We start from the raw sequence: 23,054 nt of genomic DNA, 5'->3' as shown, positions 1-23,054 counted from the left end.
AGATATTGTCCCATTGGAAGCCTCAATTCCCTTTGGAGGAATGGATTGCGTGCTACTCTAAATGCTGAATTTGTTTTCTGCATTTATTTATGAGCTCCTGGGTACTCTTTCTGTCAAACATGTTTTTTAAATGGGATCCAATAAGGATGGACACCTATCTAATAGCCATTTGTCACCTGGAGTGTTTGTATGAGAGCTGTGAATTCTGTTACCCAGACTTGTGAAAACCTAGGCATGAAGTACATTTAGAAGTTTTTTCTTTAGTTGAAGGTGACAGTCTGAAAGAGAGATCACTGTTGTGATTCAACTCCCAAAGATGGATTATGCTGTGCAAGCCCAGAGCTTTGTGGCCCTGGTTAAATGGTGAAATACTGTGTACCCCTGGTAAAATATAAACTCTTTGAGGGGAATGAGTATTTTTAATTTTGCCTTTTAATTTCCAGTTCCTTGTATAGTGCCTTGCACACAGTAGGAGCTTAATTAATGTTTATCAAGTGGATGAATGAATCTCATCCCGAGAAAAGGAAACTTTGACTTTTCTTAGATTATGATCAAGATATAGTCAAAGATATAATATACTTGAATATTCTTACAGGTGCGCTCTGGACGGCAGATGTGATTTGGATAATAGAAGCTGCTTAGTACTTCTACTGAAACATATGACAATATAGTGACTGGAACACGCTTCTTAAGGATACCTTAATATTTTTAGATTTTGGCATTTTGTCATCCAGAGTAACCCTTCTTCTGAGGCACATCACCATCATTCTTCAACCTGGTCTTCCAGTGTTGTTGTGGCGAAAACAGAAACCAAAAATATCCCTCATTATCGACCTATTGATGAGTCTTCCAGCAATGAGCTGGACTTGGCTTTATACTAAAGATACCGATTTCCTCACTGTATCCCTCTGCAAAGTTTTCCCAGCTTCACAGGACCTGCTAGAACTGTTCTTGACTGGCACAGACTTCTAGAACTCTGGGTTAGCTCCATGTCATAATATAAGTTGGGAAATTTTTTATGTCATTCTCTACCCCCCTCCCAAACTATTAATTTGTACATATGCATATCTTACATATGGTATTTTTTTCTTGTCAGTCACTTCAGTAATGTCTGACTCTTTGTGACTTTATCTGGGATTTTCTTAGCAAAGATATTAGAATGGTCTGCCATTTCCCTCTTCAGTTCATTTTGTAGATGAGAAATTGAGGCAAACAGGGTATCTTGTTCAGGGTCACACAGCTGGTAAGTGTCTGAGGATGTATTTGAATTCAATGAAGATGACTGTTCCTGACTCCAAATCTGGCACTTTATCCATTGGTTACCTAGATCCTATATGTTAATATATAAATACAATTATATATCCATATTTAGATATATATATATATATATATATGTATATTCATACATAGGCAGTTAGAAAGTATAATGGGTAGAGTGCCAGATCTGGAATCAGGAATTTTCATCTTTATGAGTTCAAATCCAGCCTCAGACACCAACTAACTGTGTGATCCTGGGCAAACCACTTAACCCTGTTTATCTTGGTTTCTCATCTGTAAAATGGACTGAAGAAAGAAATGGCAAACCATTCCAGTAGCTTGGCCAACAAAACCCCAAATGGGCTCAAGAAGAGTTAGACATGATTGAAAACAATTGAACGACAACACACACACATACACATATATAGGGGTGTGTGTATTCATATAAATATACATAGCTACATATGTGTAGCTATGTATATACTTCTTGAGGGCAAGAACCGCTTCACTGTCATTTGGGGGCCTAAAGTCTCCAAGTTCTATAGCAGGTTCTTAAATGCTTATTGGTTGACCAAGGAATAGTTGTGTTTATAAAATCTTTCCAAAAATGAAAAAATATATCCTGCTTTCCTAATTGTCAGATGCTCAACTGTGCTGAGCTTTATTTATTTTCAGAGGATGGCTGTGAAAGACCATTGATTCTGGGCTTAGAGAACTTGGGTTCAGATCTTTTCTCTGACACTACCACTGTGATCTTTGTAAAGCCAGTTAATTTCTTTGAGCCTCAGTTTCTTCTTCTGTCATGTTAAAGGGTTGATCTAGATGGTTTCTGAGTTCCCTTCTACCTCCTGATCTAGGATGTTTTGATCTTACTGCATGACTTTGGTCAAATCACTTAAAAATCCTAAGCTTTGGTTTCCTTCTCTGTAAAATGAGGGAGTGTAATTCAATTCTCCAGCGCCGTTCCCACGATTCTATGAAAAGATGCTGAACCAAGTTCTAATTAGAGAATAAATACATGCCCACACTATTGCAACATGCAGACTTGCCCACGTAGCTGCAACATTCTCGGCCCCACTGAAATGGGTTTTGTTACCTGGAGCTCCACGCCGTAGCCGGTGTAGACAGTCACATTGTAGGTGCATTCCAGGAAGCTGTGCAGGGGCAGTGGGGCATAGTCGTTGGAGTCTATGTAGCCCTCAGGATCAGAGAAGGTGACGCTGCAGAGAGCTGAAGGCAGACATTATAGTTAGAAGTGTGTTTCCCCATCCTAACGTTCCCATGGGCCAGCAAAACCCATTCCAAAGATTAGAATGATCGACCCTGACTGCTCCATCCTCTATGGCTTCAGCCTTGGGGGTCTTGGAGGGCCAGGTGGCAGAGAGAAAGAAGGAGCTGAGGGTCAGAGGATCAGGATGCAAAAAGAGGACTTGGGATTTTTAGGGTTTTTATTACTATTACAGGTTTTAATAAGCAGTTAGGGTTTGATAGGCAGTGCCATTGAGCAAAGAGTTTTGAGCCAGAGGACATGAATTCAAATCTTGTCTTTCCTACTTAATCTTTGTGCAAATTTGGACATTAGATCATAGATCTTAGAAAGACTTTAGGTATTAAGGGCATAATGAGATTATGCCCTCATTTTAATCGATCTCATATTTAAAGATGAAAGGGACTTGGAGGCTATTGAATATAAGTCCTTTATTTTACAGATGAGGAAACTGAGGCATAGGGTGGAGAAGCGACTTGTCTAGAATCATAGTGAAAGCCTGAGACAGAAATTGAACCAGGTCTTCCAGACTCCAGATCTAGTACTCTCTCCATTATACTATGATGTATCTCTATTATACAGCTAAGGAAACTGAGTCCCAAAGAAGTGAAATATTCATCTTCTCTCCTTCCATAGACTACAAGTTCCCTAGAAGTCAGAGGCTGTTTTCCATTTGTTTTTGTATCCCTGATTCCTAGCATATTGCCTGACACATAATAGTCATGTAATAAATGTTTATTGTGAAGAGGGCTGAATTTCCCTGGATCATACAGTATTCCATTATGGTTTCCCAATTGCACAGACTCCAAATTCACCGCTCTTTTCCTGCCCCATATGGTCTTTGGAAGCATTTTTTTTCCAATCTGGCTCGCAGGTTCCTTCTCTGTCTAAGTGAGAGGGTTGGGTTGGGGTTAGAGTATCAGAGGTTCATAGCTCAAAGAGCCCTCACAGTTCATCTAGCCTAATCCCCCCCCTAATTTTACAAATGGGGAAAATGAGGCATAGGGCTGTGAAATGATATGAAGTGGAAGAGCTAAGACTTGAATCCAGATTCTCTATTTACAAATCAAACAAACAATCAGCAAACACTTCAAATACTGTGCAAGGCAGGCAATGTGCTGGGCTTTATATAGAGAGAAAGCTAAAACAATGCTTACCCTCAAGAAGCTTTCATTCTAATGGTTTCTTTTTACAGTCCTTGCCTGTCTGCCAGGAGAGGTTTAGAGATAGTAATGAGTTAAGGTGAAACCAAGGGGAAGTTTGTACTCATGGTCTAAATATACTTACTGAGTGTGGGCAAGGTTCATGTTGTGTTGTGAGTTTCATCACCAGTCAATGAGGATAACCTGTAAGATCCTCTCTAGCTTTAAGCCTTATGAACATAAATAAAGCACATTTGGTAGAAAAAGTTATGTGGATAAATAAATATTTCTTGTGCATCAGCAGTTGGTTAGAGCCCTGGAGGCAGGAAGACCTGAGTTCAAATTTTACCTCAGACACTAGCTATATGATCCTGGGCAAGTCACTCAAGTCTGTTTCTTCTTAACTTCATTAAACTCATTTTTTCATTAGTAAAATGATCTGGAGAAGGAAATGGTAAACCACTCTAGTATGTTTGCCAAGAAAATCCTAAATGGGATCATGAGTAAAGAGGGTCATACTTGAAAAATGACTGAACAACAAGCATTTAGAAAACATTGAAATAGAGAGAAGCTCATTGTAGCTATGCTCCCAGGATGCATTGAGTTGGGGAAGGGGAAAATGTACCAGGTGGAGTCCTCTTAGGAGAGGGGTTAGGCTATCCCTAGGAGAGGTTCTCCATAGTGACAAGACCCTTACGGTTTGTGACCCAGGTGATAGTTCTGCCATATGGAATCAAAAACCACTGGAAGACTCTAAGACAAGGAACCACAATGGTGTTCAACATGAAGAAGAAGGTGAGTTTCCTGGATGCCAGTACCCAGAGGCAAAGCCCCATGTTCTGAGAAAGAAGATAACTGAATATTCAATTTTAGATCTGGAAATAATGAAAAGAGGGGCTGAAGTTGGGGAAAAACAATTTTGGAAGCCCCTAGACTGCAGCAGAATCACGATATAACATGAATGCATATTCGGAAAGGGTTCCCATTGTCAATCAGCCGCCGTCACCTCTCTACCCTTACTTTTCCTTCTCTTTTGGCTCTTGAACAAAACATGCTGAGAAAAATAATTAACTGGCCTCCAAATCGGCTCATTTGCTGAAGTCGTATGGCTATTTCTGAGGGTCATTTTTCAGGGAGGATGCATAGAACACCAATCAAGTACCGAAAAATGGTAAGGAAAGTACCCCAGAGGAGCTACCTCTGCGCTGTAAACTGCCATGATCTGAAGCTATTTGACGATCAATTTCTCACCGGTTGTTAGACTCTGTGGAGGGGATGCAGCCTCCAGCAAGACGACTCTCAGCGCGGCATGAGATGAGGAGGAATAATTATGTTAGGGGGGAATGTGCATGGGATTTGAAGTCATTCCCAATCTATCTCGGCTAATTCATACCAGAATTAATCTAATTCTGGGAACCAGAAGAAAGGGCCTTTATTTTAAGGAATAAAAAGCCTAGCAACACCTATCTCTAAGGCTTACTTTAGATTTTATTAATGGCATCCTTACTACTCATTCATAAAAGAGTACGAGGATTTTGATCAGTGATTCTTCAGTTGTTTCTCCAACACGAGCCTCCATCTCTGGATTTTGAGCATTTTCTCTGCCTGGAATTCCCTCTCTCCTCTTCTCTATCTGGCTTCTCTAACTTCCCTCAAATTCAGTCAAAATTGTACCTTCTTGATTAAGACTTTTCTAATCACTTCTTCGATTAATTATTTCCTATTTATCCTACATATAGTTTGTTTATACATAGGTGCTCACAACTCAAGGACAGGAAGTGTCTCTTGCCTTTCTGTGTATTATCAGAATTTAGCATAGTACTTTGTATACAGTAGATGCTTAATAAATGTTTACTGACCAATAAGAAATATATTCTGACTCCGTGCCACTTTGGGATCTCAATTTTATTCCGGGAGGGGGAGGTACATGTGATATAACCAAGCCCCAGGTCTTGTGAGTAGCTGAGGGGGTTAGGGTTTGTAGAGTTTTAAAGCAAGATGGAACCTTTTATAAACATAACCAGTTTAGGTAGGCAGGCCCTTCCTACCTATGAATACAATAATAATGAGAAAAGAGAAGGATTAACTCAAGGGATGGTGGAATTAATTACTACTTATATTAATTTAACAGTCAGGGGCTGTCCCCATGTGATCATTAATCATTCACAGAATCTCAGAGGCAAAAGGGTCAGTTAGTTCAGCAGACAGCGTTCTGAAGGTGCTGAGAGCCTGTGAGCCAAGAGAATTCCTCAAGTTCAAATATGAATGGGTCACCGAAGCCACAGATTGACTTAGAAAACCACAGACTAGCATTGCCTATGTTGTATCGTGTATTTATTTAGCTCGTTAAATATTTCTTAGTTATATCCGAGGGAAAGGAAAATGTAGCCACTTAGCTGGAAGGAAAGACAGTATCATGCTGGGAGAGTCCAGTTTTGCTTTAGCCCCAAGTTCAGAAGACTTAGAGGCTGAAGCTTCTCTTTCCCCTGAGAATTTATAGACTGCCTATCACCAGGGCACACTTTGACCTTTCTGTATAAAGGGGAGGAGAGATGCATTTTAGTCTCTGACAATAGAGGGCCATGCTCAAGGGTATTAGAATCCCAGAACCTTAAAATGTGGCAGTTGGAATGGACATTAGAACATGGAACATCAGAGCTGAGAAGGTCCTTAGAACAGAGGGAATGTTAGGGAACAGAGGGAATGTTAGGACAGGGAATGTCAGAGTTGAGAGGGGTCTTTCAACAGGGAATGTCAGGGCTGGGAGAAATCTTAGAACAGGTGTTAGAATTAGGGACTTTAGAACATGGGATGTCAGAACTGGGAGAAATCTTAGAACAGGGAATGGTACAGGTGAGGGGCATGCTAGAATAGCAGAGAAAAAATGACCTTAAAACATATACCATAGAATGTCAATACTAGCCCATTAGAACTTATAACACGAAATGTCAGAACCAGAACATTGAGTTTTGGAGCTGGGGGTAACTTTAGACACCACATAATCCAATTCCATCTTACAGAATTGGAAACTGAGGCTCAACAGCTTTACAAAATAATAACTAACATTTCCATAGCACTTGAAGGTTTGCAAATCACATTATGGCAAATCCATTTGATCCTCACAACAATCCTGTGATATAAGTGTTTTTATTATTCCCACTTCACAGATGAAAAAACAGGGAGATGAAGAAGAGGGAGAAACTCTCTAGGGCAGGATTTGAACTCAGGGTTTCCTGATCTAAGTTGGATGCCCAGTCCTGTTTCTCCAAGTTGCCTCTCACCAGAACTAGACCTTAAACCCAGCTCTCTAGATTCTTGGTTCTGTATACTTGTCTCTATACCAAGGTGGATTTGAACTGAGCTGCATTGAGCTCAGATGAGCTTTCTCTGGCTTATAAATATCTGCTTCTGCCTCCTGGCTCACTGTTCCTTACAGCCCTTCTTTCTCTGAATGGGGCACCTACAGCTATGATGTTCCAGGGTACACCATCCTCCCGATTACCTGGTCTCTCAACCTAGATGTCATCCTTGACTCCCCATTCCCCGATCTGTTGCCAAATATGGTCATTTCTATTTTCATAATTCTCCCATATATCTCCCTCTCTCACTATCTACACAGCCGCCATCTTACTAATCCCTCATTGTCTCTCATTTGGACTATTGTAATAGCGTCTAATTGACTTTTCTGCCTCGAGTCTCTTCCTATTCCAGTCTCATTGCCACAGTGATTTTTCCTAAGATATAAATCTGACTATGTCCCTAGCTCTCATTCAAAATCTCCAAGGGTTCCTGGTTACTTCCAATATCTAATATAAAGCCCTTTGTTTGACAATGAACGTTCTTCACTCCCTGGACTTCTGATGGCTTTTTAGTCTTTTTACTATTGACTCCCATCAAGTATTTTACTATTTGTTAACTGGGTTCTCTGCTGGGAATTCTATAGGTTTAGAATTCTCTCCATCCCTTTTGTCCCTATTCTGTATTTATATTGTTTGTCTACACTTTGTGTGCTTCATCTGTATGTTATCTCCAACATTAGACTGTAAGCTTCTTGAGAGGAGGATTTTTTTTGCCTTTCTCTATATTTCTGTATCCCTGATGCTTAGCACAATGTCTGGCCCATGGTAACTGCTTCATAAATGCTTAGTGACTGACCCAGGTCTTGTAGATACAAACAGTATTCGCTCCATTATGCCAGGATTGGTCTGGGGGGAAAGTGGACAAGCTCTGATAACACAGATAAAGGATCTTGTCAGAAAGAGGGACGGGAGGGAGGACAATGAATTGTGATCTTGGGTATCTTTGGTATAAAGCCTGGTATGGCAGAGACACTGAAGCACAGATTTGTGTAGAAGATGAAGGAAAGGAAGGAAAGGAGGCTCAGGCCAGGAAAGAGGGGAGGGAAACAAAAGAAAGGGGTGGCTTGAACACTGGAGCTTTGTATATTGATAAGGAGTAGCTTGGAATTAATTTAAGTCTCTTGGAAATTATGCTTGTTGGGTGATAGGAAGAGAACGGTAAATGTGTACGGCATGTAAATGTCTTTGGAGAGAGAATCCTTGTGAAGAATGAATGAGATAATGTGTGGGAAGGCTCTTTGAAAAGCAAAAAGCTCACTGAACATAAGGCATCCTCAAGGCAGCTGTGCCTCAGTGAGAAGGCCAGCGGATTGGAAGCCAAGGGACTTGGGGCTCGGCCTGGCCTCCCAGCTCACAGAGAAGGCAGAGGCTAGCTAATAATAGCTTCCTCAGCACCAATCTCCCACTTTTTAAGGTTTTCTAGGTATCATCACCCCAACTCTCTTTCTCTCTGGGTAGAAGTCTCATGAATGCCTTTATTTACACCCCTGTTCACTTCTGCCAGTTCCTTCTGTGTTTCTTTCACCTCTTCTTCACCTAGTCCTAGTATAAATCCTTCTGTTTTCTGTTCACTTCTGCCAGTTCCTTCTGTGTTTCTTCCACCTCTTCTTCACCTAGTCCTAATATAACTCCTTTATTGACCCTTCTCTTCCATTTCCCTCCCATTGTTATACCTACATGGTTAAATTTATTGACAAAGTTTATATTAGAAATCTCTACTTGTGCATTTCCCATTTTCTTAACAATTTCTTTCAATATGGCCTTCATCTGTCACTCTACTCTCTTGAAAGTCCCAAGAAACTTCCCAATGATCAAATCCAACGGCCATTTTCCTTCCATCTTCCTTTAGACTCTCAACCTTGACTTCCATACTGTCACCCTCTTAGAACAACCGTGCTAGAGGTCAGGATGAACATGAGAAATCATTAAATAGCCTAGAAGAAGAGATATAGATGGGGGAAGTGGGAGAATACGGCATCTTTTAGGTCAAAGGGAAAATAGAAAGTGTAATGGAGGCTGGGATAATTGGCAGTGAGAAGATCAAGGTACACTGGAAAGAGTTATGACTCTGAAGGCAGAGAACCTGGGTTGAAATCCCTTGATGTCTTATATATACTACCAGTATGACCCTAAGCAATTCACTGAAGCTTTGGGGACCTGTTTCTTCATCTATAAAATGAGAGTTCTAGCCCTAGAACTATAATCCTATTTTACTTTTCTGGATTTCAGTTTCTTCATCTGAAAAACAAGGGATTGAGCTGAGTGCCTCTGAGGTGTCTCCTACCTCTCTATCCATCCTTCTATAAGCAATCTAGTCACCTGGGCTTAGAGATTTAGACTTATTTTCTTTTTTTTTTTAATCTTATCTTATATTGAGTGAGTCATTGTCTCAAAGTAAAGCAATATGTCCCAGAAAGCTTTTATCAGAACCTGAGAGGTCTCATCCTGGAAGGGATTGATTTCAAGGTATCAATAATTAGGATCAATTTTTCAGACTCCTTTTCAGCTCTCCCCTCTCATTGTGATAGTAGAAAGAGCACTGCAGTCAAAGGTTTCAGGTCCTGCCTTTGACACAAAGATCTTTGTGAGCTTGGATATCACTTCTGCTCTCTAGGCCTCCGCTACCTCAGCTGCAAATTCAGAGCTGGACTAGAGGCCTCTGAGATCCCCTTTCAGATCTAGAGCTAGGAACCTTTGATTAGTTTATAGATCACCAAAAATGCTACTTAATGACCAGCCATCATTGTCGTCACCAAGTTCAAAGGTTTCCCGGGCCATAGCTTAAGAAAATGAAGGCCTGCTGACCTGGAGCCTGCTCTGTGGTGATGACCGTGGTTGTGATGATGGTGGAGGTGGTTGTCTCTTGGCTCTCCTCTGAGGCTGAGCTGGCTAGATCATTCTCCTTCAGAGGAATGGGACTGGCTCCATCCTCTCCGGGAGCATCCTGAGCTGTGGGAATGGATGCCTCCGGCTCTTCTGGGCTTTGCAGCAAGGTGTGTTCTAGAAGAGGCAGTGAGGTGTAGGGGGAGATCTCCAGGGGAGCTGGGGTGGTGGGGCCACCGCCGCCTTTCCGGCCCAGCCAGGAGGGCTGTTCAGCTGGCCCGTGTTTGCCCTCCAGGGAACCAGAGGCCATGTCCCCTGCCACGTGGGGTTTTTCGGTAAAGAGGAAGAAGCCGGGATTGGAGGGAGCAGGCTGGGAAGCCGTTCTCTGAAGTATGGAAGGAGTAGTCTTTGGTCTCAAATGCTTCCTTGCTGTGTTCACTTGCTTGAGAGAGGGGGGCTTCTTCCTTGCTGGGAAGGTGTGCTTCCCAGAGGCCTCTGCGAGGGCCGTGGATACAGGCAGGCTCTCAGGGTGGGCCGGCACTGTCCCCTCAAGCTCACGCTCTGCAGCCTCTTCCCCAGGCAGGGCTGCACTGGCCGTGGTGCTGACTTTGCCCTCAGCATTCTCCTTACTGATCTTGTTGTTGGCCAATTGTTCAGAATGCAGGTGGTGCAGGCTCGAGGGCCCGAGCCGCCCTTCTGGGGAAGCATCTAGGAAAGAAGAGAAGACACCCAAATAAACCCTTGGTTTGTGCTTAGGGCAAAGGACTTTTACAGCTGCAAAGAGAACTAGCTCAGTGCTCACATCTACAGATGAGGTAACTGAGGCTCAGAGAGAAGGGATCTTTCCAAGATCAGAGGAATAATTGGGGCAAGGAATGTCAGGATAAAAAGAATTTGGGGACAGCCTGTCAGAATTAGGAGCAGTTGAGAGAAAGAGAAGATTGTCATAGTTGGAGGGCACCTTACACCTAAGATGTCCAAGCAAGAGACCAAAGAGAGAGATTTGTTTTTAAGGCCATTCCCATCTTTGCCATTTAATGTCCTTCTTTATTCCTTCTCTCCTTCCTTTCCTTTCCTCCCTCCTTCCCTTCCTTCCTCCTTCCTTTCTTTTCCTTTCTCCCTCCCTCCCTCCTTCCCTTCCTTCCTCCCTTTCCCTCCCTCTCTTCCTCCCTCCCTCCTTCCCTTCCTTCTTCCCTTTCCCTCCCTCTCTTCCTCCCTCCCTCCCTCCCTCCTTTCTTTCCTTCCTTCCTTCCTTCCTTCCTTCCTTCCTTCCTTCCTTCCTTCCTTCCTTCCTTCCTTCCTTCCTTCCCCTTCTTAGAAGAGGAGGATTAGAACACAAAACACTACATTTTGATAGGACCTAGCTATGAATACATAGCTTGTTAATCTGAACTCTAGGTCACTCCCAGCATTCTCCTTTTCTGCTCCCATTGCTGGGCTGACAAATTCTTCTGGAGGAACACTACTCTAGATTAATGCTAGGTAATCAAATCGGGACTTCACTGCTGTTTTATTCTGATATGACTGGCTTTGCATCAGCCTTTCCCAAATGCCTATTTCAATATTTCTCCTTTCTCTTCAAGCTTACAGTTCATCTAACCCACTGTTCTCTCTCCACAAATATCCTTGCCTCCAACTTTACAGAGAAAACATGGATCATCTATTATGAAAGTCCTCATCTTCTCTCTTCCATACCTCAAAACCCCTCTCCATTCTCTCATCCTTTGTTCTTAGTCTGAGAGGATAATGGAAGTCATTTGCTCTGCTTCAGCTAAGCTTTCCACTTGTGTTTTTGATTTTATCTCTTCCAGCCTCCTCTAGCTGCTTGCTATTAATCACCCTCAACTTCTTAACCTTATCTTCAGTCTCTCCTCATCTCTAGTCTCCTTGCACAAAACCTACACAAATGTACAAGTTTTCTTTGAAACAAACAAGCTGATAACCTTTCTTTTGAGCCTGTCATCCCCTCACACTATCTCTCTGTATCTCTCTCCCCCTTGAATGCCAAACTTCTAGAAAATAATCTTGTCTCTACTCCTTGCCTCTAATTACCCACTCACTTCTCAACTCCTTGCAGTCTAGTTTTTGACCCCATTGATCAGATGTAAAGTCCTTTCCAGGATAATCAGGCACTTCTAAATAGCTTAATCTTTATCTTGCAGCTAAATCAATCCTTATCCTCATTGAGCTTTCTTTAATATTTGACATTGTTTCTATCTTCTCCTTAGTCTCCTTCCCCTGATTCTCAATACACTAGTTTTTCCTTGGGTTCTTTTGTCTCTCAACTCAATCTTCTTTTCTGCTTCCTCCTCTCTTTGCTGCCCCCTAAATGTAAGTGTCCCCAAGTCTCTCTCTTAGATCCTCTTCTCTTCTGTAATGACATAATCTCTCTTGGAATTCCCATCTTCTTTCAGGGGTTCAGGTACCATTTTTATACATTTTATCTCCTCCTAATATCTTCCCACATTAAAAGAAAAAAAAATGATTTTTGGACAGCTCCACTTGGATCTGCTGCGGGCGATTTCAACTCAACCTGTCCAAAATTGAATTCATTGTTTTGACCCTGTCCCCAAACTCCCTCTCTATCTGTCCCTCGACTTTTATTTTTTCTATTCATAGTAACAAAAAAGAATGCTGGACTTAGGAATCAAGAGGTTGGAAACTCAAAAAAAAATTTTTTTCTCCATTAACCACAAGGAACTATAGAAGCCAGAGATGCTATTACTAATTTTTAAAAATATATATATATATTTTTATTATTAGCACAATTGTCTTCCCAGTCACTTGTGTTTGGAAGCTCCTCCCTTACTTCCCACAGTTGCTAATTTTACTTCCTGTTCTATTAGCACAAATCTATACCTTTCTCTCTACTCCCATGGCCAGCACTTGAATCCAGGCCCTCAACATCTCTTTCATAAATGACTGACATCATCAACTCATTTATTATAGAATTATGGGATCACAGAGCTAGAACTCACTCAGAGGCTATCCCCACATTTTAGAGGGGGAGGAACTGAAGTTCAGAAAAGTTCCTACTGTTCTAGATCTAGTCCTCAAAAGCCATCTAGCCCAACTCTTCCCTTTGTACAGATCAGCAAACAGCTGCTCAATCTTCTGATCTGCACCCTCACTCCTTGATTATTTACCAAAATGATTTATCTAATCCCATCATGTCAAGCCCCTTCAGCGTCACCCTCCCCTACTCAATAAACTACAATGACTCCCTATTGCCTCTAGAAAAAAATACAAAATCATCTATTTTGCATTCAGAGCTCTTCATAACCCAGCTCCTCCTGCCTTTTCAGTCTTTTAACATCTTAGTCCCTGATGTGCTCTCTTTGATCCAGTAATACTGGCCTCCTTTCTTTTTCATGAACAAGTAACTTCATTTCTTGACTCAAGACATTTTCATCTGCTATTTGCTATGCTTGAAATGCTTTCCCCTTTGATTCCCCAGCTTCTTTCAAATCCCAGCTAAAATTCCATCTCTTACCAAAAGACTTTCCTGACTCTTCTTAATTCTAATATGTTCTTCTAATCATTTCCCATTTATCCTGTTTTGGATCACTCCATTTTCCCATACCCATCGTACTGATCCACACATATACCCTAGCCTCTCAGTAGACCATAACCAAGTCAAAGCAACAAGTATATGACACATTAAGTGCATATTATATTTCAGTTTATGTATTAAGCACTGGAAATACAAATACTATTCTACATCCTATTCTAATGGGGATGGAGATGGGAAGATGTCATATAAAAGGGAGCTGAAAAGCACTGGAGGTGGGGAGAAAGTAAAGATGGATGGTCTGGATTCTTCTTCAAAATTGAAGCTCCAGAAGGAAGTCATTACTGCAACGGAGGGCTCTTCTAGATGGGAAGGCAGTCAAACATCAGAGATTCAGGATCAGATCTGGGAGATGCGTAAGAGATGACTGACTTGAGCCATTTCTTTATAATGGAGGTTCCAGGAAGAACTAACCCATGGGAGGAGGGGACCACAGGGACAGAGAAGAAGCCAGATATATCAAATCCAGAGTAGAACCCTAAAAAATAAGTAGCCCCAGTGTTAAACACAGGGTTTTGCCATTTAAGATACTTAACAGACATTGAACTTAATTCAAATTACCGACCCTTAGATTTCTAATCCAATCCAATTCAATTTACATTCATTACACTCCTAAGCCAGGCACAGGCTGAGCTCTCCAGATGCAATGACAAAAAAGAAAATCATGCTTTCCCTCAACAAGTTCATTCAGGGAGCACCATGTACCTAGACCTGGAAGGATCTAGTATAAACCATAGAAAGACAAGTAAATACAAAGTGATGAATTGGCATATCAATTCTCTAAGATCATGAGTTACAGGGAAGATGTCAACCTGTATTGGTACAAGGAGTTTTTTTAATCAGAGATTTCTGCATTTCCAGAACTGGTTCTCATTGCTTATTCATTTTTTATAGTTCACCATATGGCTAGATAGATAAACAAAGTGGGGACAGATTCATTTCAAGAGAAGAGAATGTTAGTAAATGGGGGGATCAGGAAAGATATCTTATTTGTTATAATTATATATAAATACATATGTGTATATATAAATATAAAATATATACACATGCATATAAAATAAATATATATAAATAAATGTGTATACATATAAATATATATACACGTATATAAAATATGTATATATAAATATATACATGCATATGAAATAAATATGTATGCATATAAATATAAATATATACATGTATGTAAAGTAAATATATATAATAATATATAATATATAATTATATAATATATATAATTATTATATAATAATATATATAAATATGTATATATATATATATAGCCCTTTAGAGAAAGAAGCTGAGATGGAAAGTGACCTGCCAGACATTAGACAGGGAGTTAAACTACACTGAGCCCAGATCTTCTGCCTCCTGGTTCTGTCTGAGCCATTGAACGTCTTTCAGTGATGCTCTGTCCCTGCCCGCTTTGGGCCATCACCGCCAGCCTCTACACTCAAGCAGGGTCCACACTTGAAGAATACATTGGACAAAGAGTGATTTCCGGGGCTTGAGACCCCGATTTTTCCAGAGCCCTAGTTCCGACTGCTGGGCCCTGCTCTCCCGGCACTGCCCCTGGAGCATGGCTCTGCCAGCAGTGCGGCTGGGCAGGCTGTTTTGCTTTCAGGGAATGAGTCTCTCCAACTCATTCTATATGGACTGCAGTACTTTGCTGCTGGCAATAACAAATGCTTATGTTGTATAACACTGATTAGAATCCAGCCATCATTCCAGGAGAGCACAGGCTCTGTCTGCATCCCAGATGGGCCTGGTCCCAGTGCTCAGGCTGTATGTCTGGGAGCGATTTCAGGAAGGGGGAGCGAGGCTGTCAGTTGGCTGATTTTGTTGGGTCTTTCTAAAGAGTGTTAGCTGGACCACCACAGGCCCAGATTCAAATTCACCTCTGCCACTTATTCTATATGGCATGGCTATAGAGTGCTATACTCAGAAGATCTGCATTCAAATCCAGATGTATCTACCATTTTCTACCTTGGGGGTGGGGAGACAATTAGGTGGTAGAATGCTTAAGAGTTCAGGGCTTGGAAGCAGATTGAGTTCAAATCAAATCTCAGACACTAGCTATGTAACTGGAAAGTCACCTAACCTTTGTTTGCCTTAATTTTCTCATCTGTAAGATGAGGATGATAATAGCACCCCCCTCTCAGGGTTGTGAGGATCAACTGAGATAATAACTGTAAAGTTCCTGGATGTGATATAAACGTCAGCTCTTTGATTGGTACCTGTGGCATCCTAGGCAACTTAGTTTTATGGACCACTGTTTTCTCTTCTAACAAAGGAAGGGTTTGGACTCATTGACTTTGAAGGTCTCTTTAAATCTATTTCCCTATTGCTGAACCTGATCATTCGGCCACCTGTTCTCCCAAAGGATTCTTAGCCCAAAGGAGCAGCTTTGAGCATCATCCCAGTCTAAGTGATGTTGAGAATCAGCCAGAGTGACAAGATGAGCTGTGACTGGGAATCAGAAGTGCCGGACTTCAGTCTGTCACTGGCTAACTGCCTGGGGGCTCCAGAGCACATCTGCTTCCCTCTCCGATGCTCTGGTTTTTATCACAAAGGGCTGTATTTTATGACCTCTGAGGTCCTCCAGCTCTGACTTTCCCTGTTCTAATGTCTCTCCCAGTTTTGACATTCCCTGTTCTAAAGTCCCTCCCAGCTCTTGGTAGTTTGGGGAAGCCTCTGGCTCCCTTCTTATAATAATAATTTTAAATGCATAAAATAAATTAAAAAAAAAGAATTATAAAGAAAACCAATTAATTGAAACAGTAACACATAATCTCTCTCTGTCTCTGTCTCTGTCTCTTTCTCTCTCTCTCTCTCTCTCACACACACACACACACACACACTCTTATTTCATAGACCCTAGGTGACAAAACCTGCCTCACCTTTTGCAGTTAATAAAGCCCTCTACCCACAATGGAAAAAACAGATGGAGCCAATTTGGGAATGGCCTTTAAAGCCTAATGGAAGAGTCTATATTTGATTCAGGAGGCAAGCAGGAGCCACTAGAGGGATTGTTTGTTTTTTAACAGAGGAATGACATGGTCAGATCCATGCTTTAGCAATACCAGTTTGGCAACTTAGTGAGAATGGAACTGACTGTGTGATACGGGAGACTGACACAGGACTGCCTAGCACGGCACACCCTCATCAAGAAGGTGATGTGCTCAGTTCCAGTTGTTCAGTAATGAAAAGAACCAGCTACACCCAGTGAAAAAACTCTGGGGAAAAAAAAAGATTTGAAAAAAAGAAAGAATTCTGGGAAATGAGTATGGACCATAACATAGCATTTCCACTCCTTCTGTTTTTGTCCACTTGCATTTTTTATTTCCTTCCCAGGTTATTTTTACCTTCTTTCTAAATCCGATTTTTCTTGTACAGCAGGACAACTGCATAATTATGTATACATATCTTGGATTTAACATATATTTTAACATATTTAACATGGATGGGACTATCTGCCATCTAGGGGATGGGGGAGGGGGAAGGAGGGAAAAGTTGGAACAGAAGTTTTTGCAGGGGTCAATGTTGAAAAATTATCCTGCATATGTCTTGTCAATAAAAAAGCTTTAATAAAAAAATAAATAAATAAAAGAAGGTAATGTGCTCTATGCAAAGCAGAATTTCAGTAGCTCAAAAGAAACACAAGATGTTCAGAGAATCCACCCCAAATTTTTACGTGGACTATTTGTGTCTGACCTGTGGTAGGACTTCCTGAGGTCTTATTGGTCTGATCAACCACCGTCAGCCACACCGAACCTTAACCCCAATAAAGTGATGTCCCCTTTGATAATGAAGGACACTAACCAACCAAGCAAGCCAGATGATCTCCTGCTTATATTAATACCCAACCCCCATCTATGGAGCCCCAAACTGTATATTATGCTATTGATGTATCCTAATCAAAACAAAGGGAGGACTGTCCTCCCTCTAATTCTGGACACTGGAACTCTCCAAGAGTTTTCTTGGATGCACTGTTACCCTGTGTCTCTCTGTTACCCGTGTCTCGAGATTTCCTCTAAAGTCAGTGGCTTCATCTTCACTGGGATCCTCTGGGCAAAATGGGGGAGAAATCGTAGCTAAAGAAAGTGTTTCATGAAGTGAGATCCAGCTGAGCCAGAGGGAGAGTCAGCCCTTTCCATGGAAACCAGGGTTGCTAAGGAATGTACTTAGTATGCTCTGCAGGAGGCTCTCCCCTGTCCCCCGCTCCTCCTCAACATCCCCAACTCCTCAGAGCTCTCAAATGAGCATGGATTCTGCAGGCTTTAAAGTTGAAGGTTAAATTCACTGCGATTATTACGTTACCTTTAGACTCCAATTTATGCAGGAAAAAAAAAACCTCTTGATGAGAGGATGATGGAGGGAAATTATGATGTGTTGATACTGGTGGTACTGGTAATGAGGAAAGTCTAGGCTATCAAAGTGCTAAAGTAGAAAATGAGAATTTTCTTTTCTGATGGGCCACAAGACCAGTGTAGGCGATGAACTTTATTTCCAGAGAGTAGCTTCTATTTTAAAATGGTCCCAGTAATCTTAGGATTTAGAATCAGAAGAGCATTTAGAACATTGAATGCCAGTGTTAGGAAGGCTTTTGGAACTCAGAACCACAGAGCCAGGATTGGGGTTTAGAACAGAATGTAAGCATCTGGAAAACAAGACTATCTTTTTGCTATTTAGTAGTTTCAGTTGTGTTTGATTTTTCATGAGCCCATTTAGGGTTTTCTTGGCAAAGATATTGTAGTGAATTGCCTATTTTGTTTTGCTGAAGCAATTGTGGTTAAGTGACTTGCTTAGGGTCACACTGCTAGGAAGTGTTAAGTGTCTGAGGCCAGATTTGAACTCAGATCCTCTTGATTTCAGGGCTGGTGCTCTGTCCACTGTGCCACCTAGCTGTCCCTAACTTGCCATTTTTATTTTTTTATTTTTACAGATAGGGAAAGGCATATAAGGTGTTAGGTCACAAAGCTAGTAAGTGTCTGAGACTAGATTTGAAGAGTCTTCCTGACTCTGGCCCTGGGGCTGTATCCGCTATGGTGCCACCTAGCTGCCCATTTTCACAAGAACTTAATTTGGACATCATTTATGTAGTTATTTAAGATCATTTGAGCTACTGACACTGATGATATTTGTTTTAGAAGATAAAATTGCTGGTTACTGATTATGAAGTGGGCCAACCGAGGTAGTGAGTAAGACTACTAAGTACTAGAACCTAGGGCTCCTTAGCTGGTCCAGATCAGTGCTATCTTGGATGAATGAGCTACTAGCTAATGAAGACTTTACTGGAGATTAGATTGTGGGCTCCTTGAAGGGCAGCATTTTTGTCTCTTTGTATTTCCAAGCTTTGAACAGTGTCCGGCACATAGGAGGTGCTCAATTAACATTTTGTCACTGATTAATTAATAATGAGAACAAGTAGAAAAGAAAACTAAGTCATATACACACACACATACACACACACACACACACACACACACACACACACACACAGAGTTTCTGAGCCATTCAGACTACAACTAAAGGAAAAGAGTTAAAGAGGCCCTGAGATGATGAAATGGTGGCTGTCATGATCTATTGGGCCCCATTTCCCCAGTTAGTCTCAGGAGAGCAAACTCATCATCTGTACCATTCTTTGGTGATGGTGAGTTAAATTTAGTGTCCCCCGAAAAGGACAAGCTACTCAAATAATGAGTCTCAACCTTTAAATATCCAATTCAGGGAGCCTGGAGCCCTCATTCTTCAAAATCACAAGTCACAGTTTAGTATTATCTCAGCCACAGATTTTATTGTTTCATTAGCTTTTGAAATAGAAAAGACTGTAGAGGTCACCTAAACAAAGACTCTCATTTTCCAGATGAGGAAACTGAGGCCCAGAGTTGTTATGGGATCATAAACTGATAGATTTAGTGCTGTCATGGACATTAGATTTCATCTAGTCCAACCTCCTCGTTTTACGGACAGGTAAACTGAGACTCAGAGAGGCTAGGTTTCTCAAGCTCCCATAGGAACCATCAGAGGCCAGATTCAAACCCAGGTTTTCTGACTCCAAATTGATCACTTCACTCCATCCCCATTTCCTTTCCTAGCTATGCTGTTTCTTTTCCTATAAAGTCAATCAAGGATTTAGTTGAACTGACCTGTCCTGGTTACTCCCAGAGCATCTGGAGGAAAGCCAAACATGCCACCTGGAAATGAATATCTATATGTTCCAGGGATGGGGAGGTCAATTTGAAGCACTACATGGTTATACTGACTTGGTATTTTCTCCTTTCATCCATGGATTCATTCAATCTATGCCTTGGATTTAGGCAGAGCCAAGGGAGTTGCTTTATCTGCACAAGTCTGCCCAGGAATTGACTGTTTCCTTAGGGACTAAATAGAGTCAGTCCTGAAATGACACAGGGAGATTCAGGGCATTGAGGAATTTTTTGTATGAATTTAAGTTCCAAACAAAGGAGTTTCCTTTATATATCAGATATAATAGGGTGTCCCTGGGGCTTAGGGAGCAGGTGGTGACAAGGTCAGACTTGTGAGCAGATCTAGGGAGGTTGGTCTGAAGAAGAGGGAGCTAAGAGGCAGGAAGTCCAATGAGGAGCCTATGACAATTGGGACTACAATAGCTTTAATTGACATTAAAGCTAAACTTTTCCTCTTCAAAAGTCATTTACAAATCTCCTGAATAGAGGAGGAGTGCATCTTTCATGACCGATGGACTCTTTCCTGTTCTCATTCATTTGTTTGGCACTGTGCAATATCGGACCCATGCTCTTGGTCCTTCTATGACAGCATCGCCAAGCATTGTTATTTATCCCAAGTACAAAGCATAGCCGTCCACTGCGAATGTTCAGAGTCAGAGGATTTGGATTCAAATCTCAATGTTTTTGTGAGTTAGAGTAAGGCAAGACCTCTCATAATCTGTAAAATGAGGGAGCTAGCCTGGTACCTCAAAGATTTCTTCCAGCTCTCAATCTGGAGTATGAGATGCAGGACAAAGGTAATCTATTAACACATATATAGGTTTCCCAAAAGGCTTGGCTTCAATAGCTTCAAACTGAATCTGGGACAGCCATTGTGGATTTTGTGACTAAGTATACCACATTTCTCATCTACCTCGTGTTGTCTCACATGATTTCAACTACGAATGGGATTTGGGAAATGATTCAATCCAATCCCCCTATTTTACAGCTGAGGAAACTGAGGCCAGGAGAGGGGAAGTGACTTGCTAATAAAATGGCAGTGACATTCCTGGCTGAGCCAGACTAAGATCTATACTTGGGAGAATTTGGGAAAGATTAGGGCAACAAGTTGCAGATTAGTGATTTGAAGAAGCCACAGTGACTGATATCCACAAGTCTAGACACGGCTCCATCTCAGGAGCCGGCAAGCTCTATGTGTGTGAAGTTGTACATAAAAAGAATCCCCTTTCCATGTTTCTGACACCAGAGTAATTATCCCATAATTGCCCTCTGTGTATTAGATTCACCTCTATGAATGGGCTTCCCTTGTAATTCATGTTGAGTTCAGAAAAGAATGAACATTCTTTTATGTCCAGTTAAATCTCATCAGAGCTCTGGCTGGGCCCTCCATCCATCTTCCCCATGAAAGAGCCCAGATAGCTTTTGGCAGCAGGATTTGATCTCTCTCTTGTATCTTTAACAATCTGATTAACTGAGGGTGACATCAGCTCCAGCTTATTAGCATTGGAACCTTACTCTCCCTTTATTCACTGCTCCTCCTCCCCCACCCATTCGCTTTGGTTGTGCTGGGAGATGAGTTGATTCCGGATCAGTGGGATAGGGAGTGAAGCAGAATGGAGTACCCCCTGATTTATTTGTGTACATGGAAATCAGCCTTGCATGATAGTGAGTCTCTCTCAAAGAGAGGTTAAGAAGATGAAGAGAGACACCAGACAGCTAATGAAAAGAAGCCCACAATCTCAGAGTCTCAGATTGATCTAAATTCAATAACGCATTTCTTTCTCTCTCTCTCTCTCTTTCTCTCTCTCCTTCTTCCTTTCTGTCTGTCTCTCTCTCTGTCTCTCTGTCTCTCTCTTACTCTCTGTCTCTCTGTCTCTCTTTCTTTCTCTCTCTGTCTCAGTTTTTCTCTCTCTCTCTCTGCCTGCTTTTCTGTCTGTCTCTGTGTGTGTTTGTCTGTCTCTCTGTGATGTGAATGCATCCAGACAGCTTAGGACTGATTTGAAAAAGAATCAAGAAGAACAGAACCATAGATTATGTCAACCTTGTGGCCAAGAAAACAAAACATCTGCCTCTTCCCACTCCCAAGTGTTTTATTAAGCCATGTTTTCTCCCAAAATAATACAAGGAATCGTGGGAAAGCCTGTGACTGGTAGTCAGGAAATCTGGGTTGTAGCCATACAAGGGAAATTGCCTTGTATTTTGAATCAGAAACCCCGGATCTGCTCCCTAGGTCTGTGACTCCCTGCCTGGGTGACTTCGGGGTAGCCATTCAATCTCTCTGTACCTCATTTGACTCATCTACTAATAATGATGGATGTTGAACACAATCTCTAGGAACCTTTGTAGTTTTAAATTGATTCTACTGTAATTCCACCTCTATAACTAACCTGTCAAATCATCTTGGGCAAGTCATCTTGAACCTTGCAGTTCTAGTTCCCTTCTCTGTCAGATGAAGATCCAATCCCTGCCCTCCCTCACTTCACAAGATCGCTGTGATGATCAAAAAAGGTCATATAGCTGATAACTATCAAATCAGGATTTGAACCCAGGCTTTCTGAGTATACTCTATCAATAACACCTCCAGTCTCTCTGATTTTTTTCCTCTGTGGGGTAATTTACTTTTTTTTGGAGGAAATCAGGGTTAAGTGACTTGTCTCAAGTCCTCCTGACTCCAAGGCTAGTTGCTCTATACCCTGCCTTCTCTGAGGGGTTCCTTTGGATCATGGGATTTAGAGTGGAAGGGCCTTTAATGATTATCAAGTAAACACTCTAATTTTAGTAGTCAGGAAACTGAGGTCAATAAAGGGGAGACTATCCCAGTGCCCCGAGTCAGACCTAACACATAATGCCAAATGATTGATTGAATGAATGACTGGGGAAAAGTACGTCGTATGTATAGACAAGTTTGATACAAGTCACACAGCCAATAAGTAGCCAAGTCCGTCTTCAAACGTGGTGTCTCTATGAACTCAGAGTCCTTTTCCACAATATACTTGGCAAATCACACTCCAACTCCAGCGCCTGGTCAAGCCAAACTGTGACTAGCCTTTTCAAAGGTTCAGACTGAGCCGGTGGAGATGTTTAATCAAGGTCATATGATCCACTGCCTTCATTTTATAAGTGAGGAAACTGAGGACTGCAGAAGAGGAAAATTATTATAGGATCATAGATTTAGAGCTGAAAGTGACCTTAAAAGTCATCAGTTCCAACCCCTTATTTTATTGTTGGGGAAACTGAGGCCATGATAAGGTAAGTGACTTGCCCAAGATCCCACAGATAGTAAGTGGTGAGAACAGGATTTGAAGCCAGGTCCTTTAATACCCAATTCAGCACCTTCCACTGAATCATGTTTTCTTCTTTGAACTTAATGGGGCTGATTGTTGGATAAAAGGCATAACAGCCCCAGGAAAGGTAAAGTAAAGCTCA

At 41.5% G+C, this 23,054-nt stretch overlaps 1 protein-coding gene across 2 annotated transcripts in view; it reads right to left on the bottom strand.

Annotated features, from left to right (window-relative positions):
* The window catches only part of SEZ6L (seizure related 6 homolog like), a 253,535-nt gene that overhangs the window by 102,395 nt on the left and 128,086 nt on the right, over nucleotides 1-23,054 (bottom strand). For both annotated transcript variants that reach the window (XM_031948811.1, XM_031948812.1), the window contains exons 2-3: nucleotides 9,831-10,556; nucleotides 2,354-2,487 (exon numbers count right to left, since the gene is read on the bottom strand). In XM_031948811.1, the coding sequence (XP_031804671.1) occupies nucleotides 2,354-2,487; nucleotides 9,831-10,556 (860 nt within the window). The remainder of the gene's footprint in view (nucleotides 1-2,353; nucleotides 2,488-9,830; nucleotides 10,557-23,054) is intronic.

This window comes from Sarcophilus harrisii, chromosome 1 (assembly GCF_902635505.1).
Source record: "Sarcophilus harrisii chromosome 1, mSarHar1.11, whole genome shotgun sequence".
NCBI lineage: Eukaryota > Metazoa > Chordata > Mammalia > Dasyuromorphia > Dasyuridae > Sarcophilus > Sarcophilus harrisii.
The sequence above is the reverse complement of the archived record's forward strand: the minus strand, read 5'-3'. Positions and strand labels throughout refer to the sequence as shown.